This window comes from Pagrus major, chromosome 12, assembly GCF_040436345.1.
Source record: "Pagrus major chromosome 12, Pma_NU_1.0".
Lineage (NCBI taxonomy): Eukaryota > Metazoa > Chordata > Actinopteri > Spariformes > Sparidae > Pagrus > Pagrus major.
The window spans coordinates 16,255,618-16,272,801 of record NC_133226.1 but is presented as its reverse complement, the minus strand read 5'-3'; the positions used below and the strand labels follow the sequence as shown (position 1 = coordinate 16,272,801).

The window sequence follows — 17,184 nt, the reverse complement described above, 5'->3', positions numbered from 1 at the left end:
ATAAAGTTGATTATCAAATTGTAACATCCTGCCTCCATTACAAAATACCATAGGTCTTATATACATATTATATACAATTTAGCTCATCTGTCAGTCTGTATGTGTGTGGTGAATACTCACATTGACCGGTGGGTGGCAGCATAGTTTTCCACCTCGCCCAGTCTGCGGGAAATTAAGGAGAAGAAGAAGAAGATGAGTCACCGGAAAAAAACCTTTCACCTCAGCCGCTGTGCATGAGGTTGGCGGGCTGATACTTGTATGTGTGTTGGGTGTATTTGTTTAAATTTTGCTGAAGAACTGATGAACAAAACCTCTTAGACAAATAACTCAGCACTACGCGGAATCTTTTCAGTCAGGTAAACCAACGAGTTCACTTTGAAACACTTTGCTAGATAACTAAGCTAGCTTTTAGCTTACATGCTACATAATAAGGGTTTAATGCTAGCAGTCAGCTAACTAACCGGCGTTTTAACTTACTGGAGCTTGCTAACATCAGCTAGCACTGGAAACATTCAACTTGTTGTAAGTGTTATCAGTTGCACTCATTGTTGTGTATGGCTAACTTTGCTAACCGTCTCATGTGTAGATAAGTTAGCGGTGGTAGCCCAGCCATGCCGTCCAGCGCTGGACCCAGTAGCCCCGCCGCTGCACTCGCAGAAGCGCTGGAAAACTCAGCCCGGCTGATTGACAGACATCTGCAGGATGATCGCTGCTTTCCTGACCTGTCGGAGCTGCTCGGCGTCCCCTCTCACAGTAAGTCATGTGTAGCTACACCAAACAGTGGCGATCAAACTCAAATGCTTCTGTTTACATTCAGTCTGTCGTGATGAAAGTAAATGTAAATAGGTGTTGACTGCTGTTTTTGGCTTTTAAAGGGTTGTTTACACTCAGAAATAAGCACAATCCAGGAAGTGTTAGAGATATGAGACATTGACAGTGACAAAGCTTGTCATTCCCTTGTCATTATACAAAACAGTAGCTTCAGAGTTATATGCCACATGTCAGCTCATAACAAGACACTGATATTATATCAATCCTTCAATCTGTAACTGTGCAAGTAGGACAGCCAAAGTCTAGCCAGATTTATTTACAGAAAGGAGATATCTATTCTTTACACCCATGTCATGCAGCGTCTCTTATTTCTGTGAGAATCTGTTTTCCTCTTGAACATAAATTGCAGCAAACTCTCGCACACTGTCCAACTTGCAAAAACACAAATACTTGATGATTCTAGACTTTCATGAGGTAAATGGTTGATTTGTGTTTTTGCAAGTTGGACAGTGCGCAGGAGTTAATTTGCATTTTTTGTCTACCCATCCCTCTCCTTTGTTTGTGTACAAGAGAAATGTATTATGATCAGGATTTCAAATTTGTTCAGGTGATGCTGCATAATCAGACTTGTTGTTGATTGTGTTGATAGATATGCCATCTCTCTCTGGAGTGTCGGACATGGACTACCCCCTCCAGGGACCGGGTTTACTTAGTGTGCCAAACCTCCCGGAGCTCAGTGCAGTCCGCCGAGTCCCTCTGCCACCTGAGCTGGTGGAGCAGTTCAGCCGTATCCTTTTAGTCATACAGAAAAAGAAGGACACTGAGGTTTCTGTCTGACATATAGCAAAAATGTTTAGCTGATTGCTTTTGGGATAAATGTCAGTTTCAACTTAACCGTTTTACAGATATGCAATGTAACTGCATGATGGGAGTTTTTCCTGAGATCTCTCGAGCGTGGCTCACTATTGACAATGACATCTTCATGTGGAATTATGAAGATGGGTAAGTTCATTTAGCTTATCTTTATTACTATGATTGTTTTTTGTGAACTTCCATTGATGATAAACCTGGAGTGATATGAAGAAAGTTATTTGTTTGTTTCTGCTGTATTCTTTGCAGAGGAGATGTGGCCTATTTTGATGGACTTATTGAAACCATTCTGGCAGTTGGCCTTGTAAAACCTAAACAAGGTATGTGAACTTAAACTTGTATTAATCGTGATTATTTTTTAATTTGATCAATCTTAATGAGTTTTGTGTTTTCTTCGCAGGGATTTTGCAGCCACACATTCACTACCTCTTAGTTTTGGCCACTTCTGTGGATGTAGTGATTCTCGGGCTGAGCTTCCCCAAGAGCCAGGCTGGTGAGTCCTTCCTACAACTCTATCATGATGATATGGCATTAGTGGTTTCCCTGTAGCCTGTGATTTAGAGCTGTAACTAGTGATTATTTCCACTGTCAATTAATACAGATATCTTGTTTTGTAAAGAAACCAGAAAATATTCATATTTAAGAAGCTGAAATCAGACAATTATCATTATCATTCTTTCTTTTAATTGATTATCAAAATAGTTGGCCATAAATTCAATAATTGATATCAAATCGATTAATCGCTGCAGCTCTTATATGATTATTTAGATGCCAGAGAGGAAAATCTCTGTTTCGAAATTAAGATATTAGTGTTAAGAGTTTAACTTCTTATCCTGAATCCTCTGTAGAGTCCTGTAGTAAGATAATCCTATTTTTCTGCAGTACCATAAAAGATGCCAATCTGCTTTAAAGCTGCAAGGGGGCATGCAAGACATGGCTGCTCTCAGGCATAAGCTAAATATGTTGCCACTTGTGTAGTCAAATATGTACAAACAAGAGCCAGATATTCATAAGATAGGCAAATGTGCAGAGTAAGTATGGCTGATTTTTCAAAACAGTGGCATATTGAAACTGTGTTTCACTTTAGACCTGATCTGTTACTTGCATAGAAAAGTGAGATACTGAGGTGTCATATCCCACATTCTTGCTATGGCTTGTTTTTTACAGTGCTATTATCAGTGTCCTCATGTGTTTTAGTTTATCTGGGTCATCTTTGTGTTTCTCTCGCTTTGTTATAGGGTTGAACGACAGCATGTCTGGTGGGATGCAGCTGCTACCGGACCCCCTCTTCTCAATCCCCACGGACAACACCTACATCCTCTCCATCACCTCCACAGACCTGGGACGCATCTTTATGGCAGGAAAGGACGGCTGTCTCTATGAGATAGCTTACCAGGCTGAGGCCGGGTGGCTGAGCCAGCGCTGCAGAAAAATCAACCACTCCAAAAGCTCTCTGTCCTTCCTCGTCCCCTCTGTGCTGCAGTTCTCGTTCTCTGAAGACGGTAAGGAGAAGGATACATTTCTACATTTGAAAGACGTTTATGAACTATTTAAACGCCACTTTAACCTTTGGTTGCCAATGTCTCCACAGACCCCATCGTGCAGATTGCTATCGACAACTCCCGCAACACACTGTTCACACGCTCCGAGAAAGGTGTCCTGCAGGTAAGACGTTTAGTGAATTTCATGTTCTGATCAGCTGACAACTATCAAATCTGCTGGCTAAAATAACTTACAATTTGTCTGTTTTTTAGGTGTATGACCTGGGTGCTGATGGGCAGGGCATGAGTCGTGTGGGAACTATGTCACAGAGCTCTATTGTTGCAGCTGCTGGAAACATAGCCAGGTATATCCGGGTTTGTTGAACCTCAAACTGTTTCACATCCTCTGTCAGTAATTTTCCTCATAGCAAGTAAGATCTTATTTCTGTCTCTTTGGAACTCTCCTCTCTTTTCAGGACAATTGATCGTTCTGTCTTCAAACCGATTGTCCAGATCTCTGTGATTGACAGAGCAGAGTCCTCAGACTGTCACCTACTCGCTGTTACTCATGCAGGTAACAATTTAAGGACAGTAGATAAGCAGAAATAATAGGATACGTGTATAATGTAATGCAAAATGTTTATACTAATATCTTCTCTTTTCACAGGTGTTCGCCTCTACTTCAGCACCGCACCTTTTGCCCCTCTGCACCAGAAGCAGGTAGCAGTTCGACCTAGCCTGCTAGCTTTGGTCCATGTCCGTTTGCCACCAGGGTTTTCTGCATCTTCGACCCTGCAGAAGCCTGCAAAGGTCCATAAGGCACTACACAGCAAAGGTAAAACTATTTTTTCATGTTATTCTTTTCACATTTTAGTGCTCAATGTTTAGTGCTGAATGTTCATCTCACTGGTGTATAGGCCCAGATCTGCCTGTAATACCACTTTTTCTTTGTTTAAATCTTGCAGGCGTTCTGTTAATGGCTGCTTCTGAGACAGAGGACAGCGATATTCTGTGGTGCATCAATCATGACTCCTTCCCCTTCAAGAAACCCTTGATGGAGACTCAGGTTGGTACATAAACGAATAATGAACTCATAGAAAACCTTAGTTGTATCATCATTAGTTGCTCCTCTGTACTGCTGCTTATACAGGAAACACTGGTTTATAGAAACCCTACAATGTGCCTGTCTTTCTTCTGTACTTTATTGCAGATGATGTCTAATGTAGATGGACACTCTTGGGCTCTATGTGCTCTTAATGAAGAGAGGCCAATCAAGATTTGTAGTCCTCTGAACAGGGAGCAGATCCCCATCACTGACTCACCTGTGGTGGTCCAGCAGCACAATATCCCTCCTCAGAAGTTTGTCCTTCTCTCTGCAAAGGTAAAAACTGCTGTTATGACTCGTTATGTCACATACTTAGTGCTCAGTCATTTTTTTATTGTGACAAAATTTAAAAATTAGATTTTGGGCACTAAGTAGACTCCTTTCTGTCCTGTAGGGGAGTCATATCTTCCAAAAATTGCGTCCAGTAGACCAGCTCCGTCACCTGTTGGTGAGCTGCGCTGGAGGAGAAAGCGAAGACGTTGAACGCTTCTTCAAGCTGCACAGGGTACAAAGCACGATATTCACTGTCTTCATATTTTATAATACCCTTAAACCTGTTTATGCCACAATAAAGCACATGTACACATATACAGTATATATTTGAGTTGTTAATCTGTTCTGTACAGGAGGAGCAGGCTTGTGCCACAGCACTCATCCTGGCTTGTTCTGGTGCTGCTTGTGACAGAGAGGTTTCACAGTGGGCCACCAGAGCCTTCTTCAGGTAACAGATTAAATTGTTTACACATACACACACACACACACACACACAGATACTTACACTTACTCCCATTGTACACAAACTGAAAGCAGTTGCTCTGTGTTATGGGGCAGCTCTGGCCCAGGTGGTAGCACCACTAACTCTAAGGTTGGTGTTTGATTGCTCCTGATGAGCAGTTCGGCCCCTTTCATCTACCAATTACCATTCCTTGTCGTAATCAGATATGGAGGAGAAGCACAGATGAGATTTCCCGCAGCCATGAACTCTCCCAGCACTGTTGGACCTGTGATGAGCTCTCCAGCACCAGGTAAATAATTAAATACTGAACGTGAAAACACTTTGCAGCTTAAGCTCCGGGGACATTGTGCATAGCCTCATACACACGTTACATCTAAATGTTTGCAAATATTTGACTGATCGACTGAATAGGATATACAGACAAAAAACAATTCAAACATCACATTTGATAATAATGTCCTAAAATATACCTGTAAACCTTTTTTTTTGTTTGTTTCTCTCCTCTCAGGCATCGTGCCCCCAGCTTTGGCCACACCTTTTGCATCAATGCAAACTGGAACTGTCCCCATCACACCCATGTCAGCTGGCCCAGAAGTGATTTTCTCAGGGAAACACAACGGCATCTGTGTCTACTTTGCTCGCATTCTTGGGTAAATAAATTCACTTGTCGCATTGACACATATTGAATCAATTTTCTTGGTGAGAGCCTCAACATGTGTCTTTGGTCAGAGGTGTGGAAGCTAATGTGTAACGACGGTGTCCGTCCTGAACATGTCATTCTCTCCTGCTCCCTGCTGACCTCGCTCTAACAGAAACATTTGGGATGGCAGTCTTGCTGTTGAGAAAACCATGAGCAAAGGAAATCAAACTGTTAGTATTGTAAGTATCAAAATTCTAACAGGCATTTATTTAACTGTAAAATAGTGATTTTAAGTTTTTAGAATGATGCTAGCAGTGCCTAGTTAACTCTCAAGTGTTATCTGTTGTCTCCACAGTTGGAAAGCAGCGTTGGTTTGTTTGATCTGGAGTCAGTAATTCTGGAGCTCAGCGGTTTGCGGGAGTTTCTTGACAAAAACTCTCAGTTCAGTCCATCCTCTCTAGGTGCTGCAAGGTAGGTTCTCCTTCTCAGCTTGCTTAAGTCTTCTATTGAACTCACCAGGCTCTCACTGGCTACAAATGAAAGAATATGAATAAATGTATTTTCTCATTTTATGTCAGTATTGCTTGCATGAAAGTGCAAAAACAGGATCCAGATCTGCAAAAACTCTTGTTCCACATTCTTCCTGAACAACATCTGTTCTGCTCCCCCATTAGTTTTACCTCCCCTGCCAACTTGCAGCAAAGGCTGCTGGGATTTATGCGTCCTGACGGTGCCAACTCTCAGCAGGTCCAGCAGGAGCTCCAGAGGAAATATCACAGTGAGTTATGAGTGCAGGTGTCCACGTTTTCCTGAATATTGTCATGAGAATCAATATTTTAAATATCAATGATGTTGTAAATCTTATTCAACATGAACAGAGTAGATGTGAAAAAAGAGATTAACTGTATGTTTCACTGAAGTCTTTAATCCTTCAAATTCCTGAAACCCTGGTCTCTTTGTGTATCCAGCAAAGGCTCAGGTCTATGAGAAGGTGTCCCTGCAGGGCATCCAGCAGTTAGTGCATCGCTCCTATCAGACTCTGGCCCTTTGGAAGCTTCTCTGTGATCATCAGTTCAGCCTCATTATGTCTGAGCTGCCAAAGGTACATGTGTGCACAAACGCTTCTGCTGTAGGACAGCTGCAGACGCCCATACGTCATCACTGCAGCATTCACACACACGCCTTCCTGAATGTAGAACCTTTTTGTTTTCAACTAAACACCCGGTGTACAATCTGAGCCCTCCGTTCTCGGTGCACTCGTTGCTCACTCTGCCACTTTTTCCTGTGTTTGTAGGAGTTTCAAGAGCAGATGAAAGGAGCAAGTTTTAAGGATGTAGTGATCCGGGGCAAGGAGCTGTCTGGAGCGCTCATCACAGCACTCATTAATGTCTACATCAAAGATAATGCCTCCGTGGATGCCGTCAGCAATCACCTGCGGGACATCTGTCCCCTGCTGTACAGCAGTGATGACAGCGTTTGCTCCAAGGTACACAAACATGGTGGTGTGTCTGGGTTACTTTAAGGTGCTATATGTAGTTAAATGTGTCAGCCTTTATTGCGATGACATAATTCTGCAGCTTTTGTGTTATTGGTGTCTTAGATGCCTCCATTTCTTGCAATCATCAGGATAATTTTCAGGCTCATCAGACCCATAAAAGGTATTGATTCACCCACATTGATTCATGTGTCCTAATAATGAATTTGTTGCTTTTGTGTCCCACTTAGGCTAATGAGTTGCTGCAGAGCTCCAAGCAGATTCAGAATAAAGTAGATAAAGAGAGAACACTGAGAGAGTCTCTACGGCTCTATCAGCAGATCAGCCAACACACCGACTTGCCATTGGTCTGCTCCCAGTACAGGCAAGGTAGGAACACACAAGATTTTCCTCCTTTTTCTGTATTTGTGTACTTGCATTAGGTTAAATCATGCTGTTATTTATTTTTTGGCACTAATTCCAATGCTGTTGACTTAGTGCGTTTCTACGAGGGAGTCCTTGAGTTGTGCCTCACAGCGGCAGACAAGAAGGATCCACAGAGACTGGGGCCGCACTTCTACAAGAATGGAGAGCCTGAGGACGACAGAGTGGGACAGCAGGCCTTCCAAGAGAGGTAACACAACGGACCAGTAGCACATGAATCTGCGCAATTTTTGGCTTTGTTTGTCACCAACATTTTCCCCTCCTCTTTCTTCTCCAGACTTTCATCTTACAAGTGCATCACAGACACCATGCAGGAGCTGGTGAACCAAAGCAAAGCAGCCCCTCAGTCTCCCAGCGTCCCCAAGCAGCCTGGGCCTCCTGTCATGACCTCCGACCCTAACATGCTCAGTAACGAAGAAGCTACAGCTCACGTGAGTAAGAAGGGCACAGTTAAGTCTCTTTTCTTGTCACAGCAGCGAACATGGTCTGCATTATTAATGAAATGATACTGTTCTCTTGCAGTTTGAGCAGATACTCGGTCTGGCCCAGAGGTCTCAGGACGAGCTGTTTCACATCGCTCTGTACAACTGGCTGATTCAGGCCGATCTGACTGACAAGCTGCTAGAGGTAGTGAGTTTGTTTATCTGTGTTTTTTTTCCCTGTTTGTACTTGAAACTTGCAACTTAATGCAGTTTTTGTTTGTAAATAATGTATATCCAGGATTTATGTTTCCTTTTTTATTCCTATTTAAATGAAAAATACCCAGATTAGAGTACATCAGACTGATTTCCATCCAGATATGAATGATACACCCAAACTTTGTTGTGTTTTCTGATGAATTAAGACACTTAACAGGTGTTTGAAGTAAGTGTTGGGAAAAAGAAGGAAACCGTGCAAATGAAAAAAGTTGAAACAAAGTGCACATTTTTTACCTGGAAACTTGTAGTATTGATTTTGTCATCTCTAATAGCCCTTTGTTGATCCAAAGTAGCATGTGTGATTATATTCCATCAGCCTGATAGATATTCCTTTTTATTTGTCCTTTGTTGTCCAGGTGAATTCTCCCTACCTGGAAGAACATCTGATGCATATGATCAAGCAGGACCAGAGTAAAGTGCACAATATGGACCTGTTGTGGCGCTACTACGAGAAGAACCGCAACTTTGGCAAGGCAGCTCATGTACTGGCCCGTCTTGCTGACATGCACAGGTTTGGACACACAAAAACTGGATAATAAGTTCATTCTGGTAGATTATCATCACTTAACATGTAGAAAAACTCTTCAGAGAAAACACATTTACTATGTATACACTATAGGGACTCTTTCTAATTGTTAGTTTTTCTTATTGTTAAAAATTCCGTGTTGTCGTCCTCTGATCATGCAGCACTGAGATCTCATTGAAGCAGCGTTTGGAGTATATCGCCCGCGCCATCCTGTCTGCTAAGAGTTCCTCCTGCATCTCAGCTCAGGCCTCTGATGGAGAGTTCCTTCATGAGCTGGAAGAGAAGATGGAGGTATGCATGCGGTGTCGATGACAGTAAAAGAAATCAATCAACCAATGAAATTTAGCGTTGTAACCACTCTGTTTTGGTTCCCATCCTAGCTGGTGCGCATCCAAGTACAGATTCAGGAGACCCTGATCAGACAGTACTCCCATCATCCCTCAGTGAAAAATGTCATCTCTCAGTTGGACTCGGAGCTCATGGACATCACCAAGGTAACATGAGCAGAATACTAATGATCAAGAGTTGGGGAGTTTGGAGAATTTCCATTCCGAATAATGTTCTCTGTTGTAGCTCTACGGGGAGTTTGCTGACCATTTCAAATTGTCTGAGTGCAAGCTGGCCATCATTCACTGCGCGGGACACTCTGACCCGATCCTGGTGCACTCACTGTGGCAGGAGATCATGGAGAAAGGCAAGTGACATGTCAGCACCTCGCGAAAATATAGCCTTGAACCTTTTTTTTTAAAAAAGCCCTTCAAATGTTGTATGTGATGTGTCAGTGATTGTTTTTGTCTTGTGCAGAACTGGGAGACAGTGTGGCCATGAGTCCAGTGGACAGGATGAGGTCCCTCAGTTTGAAACTGGTGTCACTGGGGAAGATTTACGCTGGAACTCCAAGATATTTCCCTCTGGGTAAGCAATCCTCTCCCTGTGTCATTATGTTCACGTTTCCTCTTTTAGAATTTTCCAGCTTGCTGTTGACTGTTTTGTTAACAGTAATGTAATTAGTCTTCCCCTTTGCATCATTTATGTCAGCATGTCTCAGTGGTACAGGTCTGCAGGGTCACCCTGGTGCTCTAGGTGGTAGTTTAATTATCCTCTGATTACAGCCAGCCTGTTCAAACGTGTCCTCTCTGTGGAGACAGTGATTTATTTTCTGTAAATCGCACGCATGCACAGAATCAATTTTATCTGACACCCATTTGAATTGACAAATTGATGAGTTTGCCGTGCTAACAAGTGCCAATGTATCCTGTGCTTGTAGAGTTCCTTGTGAAGTTTCTAGAGCAGGAAGTGTGTCGACTGAACTGGGACGTGGGCTTCGTCACCTCCACCATGCAGGAGATCGGAGTACAGTTGCCGCGTCTTCTGGAGGTCTATGACCAACTCTTCAAAACACGGGTACAGATAAAAGATCATGTTCAATTCATCACTTCAGTTTTGTTAAAATGAATATACATGATTATATATATCAGCTGCAGCTTTTGCGTATTGAGGATTAAATTGTCTCTTGCCTGTAGGATCCCTGTTGGCAGCGGCTGAGGAAACCTCTCCATTTGGTGGAGTGTATCCACGTGCTGCTGTCAGGATACGTGGATGATCCCAGCAGAGTACCAACCTATGACAGGTAAGCACTATTTGAGGAGCTGTTCAGCTGCTGGCCTGTGGTGGGCGCTGTAGTGTTGATTGTGCTTTAGAGGCAGCATGCACGTATCATAGACGACGAGACAAGAACCCCTCCGACTTGCTCACTTTATTGTCATCTGCTCTAAACTGTAGTTGTAACCTTCCTCTGTCTGAACAGGAGGAGAAATGCTTTAAAACATTTTTATTTTGATAACACAGAAGAATTGAAATAACTGTGTCTCCAGTGAGAGCAGCAAAATTCAACAAGAGGCATTTTTGCTGTTTCTAGGCAACACATCATTTCTGTCAATCACTTTTGTGCTGCCAGCAGCAGATACACTCAGGCAGTCAAAGACACTGTAGACAGACTGATATAAAACACCAAAAGCCCGCTGGTGTTTGCCCAAGCTTGATGCTTATTGTTTGTGACATTGTAATTTCTCTGATTTCTCTCTGAGGTCAGATAGCTTTGCACCAAAAATACTTATTGCAGGGGTTTTGGTTTAAGGGATATAACTTCACATTTATTGAAGTTTGTCTTAAAACAGTTGAAAGGTTTATTGGTGTCTCGCTGTAATTGTTCCTCCTGTCCATGCTGGTCATACTGACATCCACATTCTGTGTAAAAAAAATACACATCTGAATATGAGGCTTCAGCAGTCTGAGCCAAATCTAGTGGGATATCCACTATTTATCATGTACAATATATATTGAATTATTGGTTGGATAGTGGGAAATTTATAGTTTTTGGCAAATTACTTTCAATGACTTAACAAGACCAGAGTCTTTACACTTTGATACAGTAGTGTACATTTAAAGAAAGACATCACGTTTGCATTTTGCATTACATGTGCTGCAAGGGTTCAGAGAGGACGGGGAAAGGTCCACGAGTTTCAACACAGTAAATCTTACTGGAGCTTTGCTCGGTACATCCACACGTACACGGGTATTTCTCAAAACAAATGCTTTTTCTATGCGCTTTGGCCTGTCATACACACATAAATAGCTTTTTAGGTCACTGAAAACTGAGCTTTTGGAAAGCTCCAGTCAGGCTGAAGATATTCAGAAACTCCATTTTCAATTTTTGTGTGTGGACAGCCAGAAACTGAGACTTTTGGAAAGGATGACACAGGCAGCAACATTTAGGCCATCAGTGTTTGTGGCATCATTGGCAAATGTGATCTCAGAGAGTGTGTTATGGTATTGGAGTGTCTGAGTTTGTATAGTGACAGAATGGAAGTTATGTTGTCGAACGTTATATTTAGAAATACACAAACAATACACTTTTGTGTTGTGTGAATGGAGATTATATCTGAAACAATGCTAAAACGCTCATCTGGGCAGATATTTGTTTCATTCATTCATTCATTCATTCATTCATTCATTCATTCATTCATTTATTTATTTATTTTTAAATACCTGTGTTTGTGTGGACTAGGCCTTAGTTTGTCTTACCCTCTGGTGTGAATAAACTACCGGTTATTGACTCTTAAATACAAAAAAGTGAAATGCTCGCTTATCTTATCTGTATTGGCCGTGAAAAACAGGCAATTATTTGGTTATTGCATCTCCTGAAAAAGATCAAACATTTATGCATCCCTGGGTATCTTTGAAATACAAATTTCCCCCTTTTGTGTTACCCTCCATCACAGCACAGCAAGTAAACACTATCTGGGAAATACAAAGAGGGATTTTTGCACTAAAAAGACAACTTTGGTTCATTCCCTCTTGATTTGATCCAACTGCTGAAGCCTCATTAGCTTCATTAAGGTTCCTAGTGTGTTACTGAAACTGTCACAACCTGAAATAAACTTGCAGTAAACTCAGTTTAACAACTTGTTTTCCCTCCATTTCAGGCGCCGTTTCACTAACGTGTGTCTTGACAACATCTGCGGATACCTGGTAGAGCTGCAGTCTCTGAGCCCAAACTCGGCCCTTCAGCAAACCATCGGCAACTTCAAGTCGCTGCAGGCGAAGCTTGAGAAGCTCCACTGACCTAACTAAGAACGTTCCTCGGACAAAGGACAGGTGACCTCTGGATCGTACACTGCTGGCCTTAATGAAACAGCTGATTAAAAGTGAGATTAGATGATCAGCACACCTCTTTCTCTTCAGTCTGATGTGTTTCAGCTTCTTGTTGTTCTGATAAAGATGAGACCGAAGAGACAAGTTTTATAACTTATTTAATACATTTTGTTATACGTCTAAACATTATGCTGAACACAACTTTAGAAAGCAAGACATTGTTGGTTATTTGCATTGTGAGCAAATAACGGTGTGTTTATAAAAACATTAAATCAGTCTGAATTTGCAGGTCGATTTTCATATATTGAAATTGCACTTATTGACGATTGATTTTGGATATTTTTTTATGAATCCACTTGGTGAACATACCTGACTAAAGCCTTTTGATCACATGGGAATCATTTTGATTGTCATAAATTTGCCTCCAAACATACAGTTCAGTGTTGGATGTTGTAATTATGTACATAACTTGGCCATAAAGTTTTCCTTCTGCCAAAGGTCATACACACCTAAACATTTTTTTTCTTTTGCTTGTGTATTATTTACAGTGAGCATTTCGTCTACGTGTCTCATAAGTTTAACAATGCTGTTGTGTATGAGTTGAGTGCTTTTGTGTTTGTTTGGAATGTAGAACAAGTTTTTTAACATGCTGCAGTTCACAGTGCTGCACTGAAAACTTCAGCCTGCTCTGAAGGAGAAAAAAATCATAAAACATTTTTATAAAGAAATAAAACTTGTCATCGCTTTTGTGTTTGAGCATGTTTTGAAAACACTATACAGACATTAGTTTTTACCTCTGAACCAACAAATGGGTTCTCTGACACACATTGTGTTAAATTTAACAAAGCAGAAAGATGGATTAAATTGCTGACACCACAGAGGGCATTCAATAATGGACTTAACCTCGTCACTGTTTGTTTTCGTAATTATCTTTAATTGAAATTGGCACTCAGGGTTTCTTAGAGTCATCACCAACAGGACAGTAATTGCTGAAGGTCTTTTTCACCAATTAGCTGTGCACTCTACTACACAATTATGTTTATTTGTAGCCGGATGGAAAATAAAATCATTTTTCCTTAATGCTGTGCTTATTTCACTCTTGACGATCCACAGGGTCAGTACATTTGCACATGCTTATATAGAGTATACCGTACACAACGTTAACCTGGTGAGATGTCAACTGAGATTTCCATTAAATCAATCTAATGTATGTATCATCATAATTTAAGTTTTCAGACTTCTGAATTATTCCATCGCACATTTTGCTCCTGCTAAATGCACTGTCAAGAAGAAATACATTGAAATTCACAAAATGTGTCACTTAAAATGTTAATTGTGGCACATGTAGCTAGAGTAAAGTTAGATTTCGAATCTGCAGTTTGAGTAGCAACATTATTGTGGTGCCTATTCTACAAACTTTTTACATCTGTTTGCTTTAGAGTATATAATAACCTTTGTTTCACGTAGCTTTTCAAAATAAAGTTATAAGGTGCTTCATCATTTTGATGTAAAAGACTGAAAAGGGGACAGTATAAAATAAGGTAAAATGCAGCAAAAATATATTTATATTTCATATATGATGTACTCAGGTTCAGTGTTATCCTGGACTATATTAAAGGGTAACTCCACCAATTTTACACATTGGTGTGTTTACAGGTCATACTGCTTATGTGGAAAAAGTAGTACAAAGCTTTTTGTGGCTCCATAGGAAGCCGAGTGTAATCTGATTAACTACCTGCAGTGAATTGGATACGGCTAAATTGGATTATGGGTAATGTAGACCCATGTAGATTAACAAACATTAAAAAAGTTAAATAGACAATGTGTTGCACGATTCATTTAAGAAAAAAAAAGCAGTACAATGAGGATCGTTCTAACCCAGGTTTACATAACTGCATTTTGAGTCCAAACAAACACTGGATGTGCTTGTCACGTCTCTACCTTTTGCAAGAGCAAGAAAGCTTCTTCACTCCGTGCAGAAATATGTAGGGGATGATGCAGGTGTAGGAGGCTGCGATATAGCTGGCCACCTCCACCACTATCGACGAGGTGTGGATGCTGTTAGTGATGCGCAGGAGCAGATGAGTCAGCCAGCAGACCAGGAACACGCTGGCTACAGCAACCACACTCTTGGCTGCCCTCACCTGAGAGCTCGAGCTCGGGCTGGGCTTAGCTGGCCTCTGGCTGGGCTTTGAAAGATTTGGTGGAGGTCCAGCTCTGCTGTCTGTGTTTGTCTGGCTGTTGAGGGGAGAGCTATTGGAGTTCGGACAGGAAGAAGCAGGCACGCCTGTATAAATGTCGGTTGGGGATGCAGAATCCTTGAGATCTTTTGAGGGGCCTGTACTGGAACCAGCACCATCTTGTCTGTTTTCAGTACTCTTCTTTTCATCCTCACCCATTTCCTTGGTAGTGTCAGAATTGTGACTCTGTATGCGTCGCTGGTTCTGGAGCAGAGTGATAACAATCTGGACACTGAAAAACACCATCCCTGCAACAGGGAGGGCGTTAGCCATGGTTAAATAAAAGATCTCATAGGTTTGCTGGGCAATCGCATTAGGAAAGACGTCTATACAGTCTTCTTTGCTGTCGTTTCCTCCCTCCACTGTGACAAAGAAGAAGTGTGGGATGCTGAAGACCAAAGCCACCGTCCAGCTCCCAGCCAGCAGGCACCCCACCAAGCACAGGCTGTCCAGCTGCACCGGTGCACCTCCCCGTTTCAGGGAGCCAACCAGCTTCTGGTACCAGAAGGCGCTGATGAAGAAGGTGGTGAAGATGCTGCTGGTCTCAGAGAGGTCGGCAGAAAAGCGAAACACGCCGCAGAAGGTTTCTCCCAGGAACCAGCGTCCAGCGAAGTCTGCCATGGTGTCTGGCAGGTCCACCAGGCAGTTGGTGATGAGGTTGGACACGGCCAGGTTGATGAAGAGGACCTCATTGGTGCGGAGGCCAGATTTCTGCGCGGGCAGGGAGCGTATAGCCAGCCAGTTGTTCCCCAGGATCCCCGCCAGAAACATGAACGCTCTGATGATGGATTCAATCAGCTCTTCTGCATCCATAATTTTACAAGATCGGGTGGCAGCTTGTCTTTATCTTCACTGTGCAGCCAACTGGTCTCACAGTTTCAAAGCTTGTCATGTGGGATGCTTTATAGAGGAGGCTAAGAAGCCCGACCCCATCACCGCGTAGAGTTCAAACACCTTGCAGTTTTGTTTTCCATTGAGGAGCTTCATCATGTAATCCCACTGAGACGGAGGTGTACTTTTCACATGATAGGCCCTCCCAAGGAGCTGAGAACAAACAGCAGAATCTGAATATTAACTGAACAACTGTGGCAATCCCCGATGAGCCACCAGTTGAAGCTCTGAGTCTGTGATAAATTGCCGACAAAATTAGTCTCCCTCGTTGTTTCTGTGCTGTGGCGCAGCTCAGTTTATGCTTTGCTAAATCTGACGAAACCGACTGAGCGGGGCACAGAGTGTTTGTCAGATTCTTGTTTATATTTCTGCGTGCAAATGGGATCAACTCTCCCAAAAATCAACTTGTCTTCACCCCATTAATTCTCCATGCAGCAGCACTTGACTTACACCACGGTGGCATGACAAATTGTTATTTGCTTACTGATTCTTTATTGTTGAGAAAGTAGCAAACATTAACTGAACTGGAGCACACTGTCTGTATGCAATTTCTGAACATTGTGCCAGCATAACCTTTGGTACCGGCTTCTTCTTCCTTTATAAGAGATTATACTGTTAGAAACTGAAGGTTAATAAGTAATTTAACAATGCTTGAAGAATTTTGGTAAATTGGTCAATTTGGTCAATAAATGTAAGTATAATCAGGAAAATGTACCTCAACTATTACCCAGTGCACAAAATGGCCCCTGTGACTGTCATGTATTATATTATTAGATTATCATGTGTATTAATGTGAGGTTGTTGAGGTGGATCTGGTTTGTATAGGACTGCAACTAATGATTATTAACGCCACCAAGGAGGTTAACTTTTGTCCATTTGTTGGTTGGTTGGTTGGTTGGTTTGTCAGCCGGTTTACACAAAAACTACGCAACGGATTTCCACAAAACTTGGATGGAGGATGTGTCTCATACCAACAATAGACCCCTTTTGGTGTGGATCTGTATGAAGGGACAGATCCATGATTTTTTTTTCTCACTTCCTTTAAAATTACGAGAGAGGAGGATTTTCGACATTCTCATTATTTTTCAGGGAATAATTCATGGATTGTGACGATACAGAGGCTTCGCAAACCTCTTCCAGAAGTGAAGTGGTCCATTGATCTTCCTGATGAATTAAAAACTGTTTAAAATGTCAAAGCAAAAGTCATGCTGGAGGAGTGAGTTTCCACAACCTGGCAACCAAAATGTGGCCTTATTAATGATTCATAACATTAATATTAATCATTTATTAAAAGCCACTAACTTATACAGGCAGTACTTGGCTTTCTTTTAACCCAGATTTGGATGACAACATCATTTAATAAAACAGGTCGTCTGACTTTTCTGATGATCAAGTTTAGCACGATATTAAAGGTGCAATATGAAGACATCACAAGAGAAAGATTTTCACTGACTCATTTTTTTTTTATGGCTTAACAAACTCTTCGTTTTCATGACTGAGTGAACTGAATAAACAAACTGACCCTAAAAGGACAACACAATGTCATACTTTGTTTATATGTGGCGGACCCTGCCACCTTCAAACAGCGCTCTGGGGACCTTATTTTCCTCTGAGAACAGCTTGTTTATTAAATTATGGAAACAATAAATATTCC

General features: G+C 41.8%; 2 protein-coding genes across 2 annotated transcripts; one reads left to right on the top strand and one right to left on the bottom strand.

The window, feature by feature from the left end:
• The first annotated feature begins 214 nt into the window (after nt 1-214).
• Nucleotides 215-13,146, top strand: nup155 (nucleoporin 155). Its single transcript, XM_073478482.1, has 34 exons — nt 215-356; nt 587-753; nt 1,421-1,558; nt 1,677-1,773; nt 1,891-1,961; nt 2,042-2,134; nt 2,880-3,143; nt 3,233-3,306; nt 3,396-3,487; nt 3,599-3,696; nt 3,790-3,957; nt 4,088-4,188; nt 4,333-4,503; nt 4,622-4,732; nt 4,854-4,948; nt 5,167-5,252; nt 5,472-5,613; nt 5,776-5,842; nt 5,959-6,074; nt 6,278-6,381; nt 6,572-6,705; nt 6,898-7,089; nt 7,329-7,467; nt 7,576-7,711; nt 7,799-7,952; nt 8,044-8,148; nt 8,576-8,730; nt 8,907-9,036; nt 9,126-9,239; nt 9,319-9,439; nt 9,550-9,660; nt 10,013-10,149; nt 10,269-10,375; nt 12,231-13,146. The coding sequence occupies exons 2-34, from the start codon at nt 612-614 to the stop codon at nt 12,367-12,369; spliced, it is 4,104 nt and encodes a 1,367-aa protein (XP_073334583.1). The 5' UTR covers nt 215-356; nt 587-611; the 3' UTR covers nt 12,370-13,146.
• A 1,190-nt stretch (nt 13,147-14,336) lies between these two features.
• On the bottom strand, nt 14,337-15,452 carry ora5 (olfactory receptor class A related 5). Its single transcript, XM_073478592.1, has one exon. It carries the CDS (start codon nt 15,450-15,452, stop codon nt 14,337-14,339), a length of 1,116 nt encoding a protein of 371 aa, XP_073334693.1.
• Between the last annotated feature and the right edge of the window lie 1,732 nt (nt 15,453-17,184).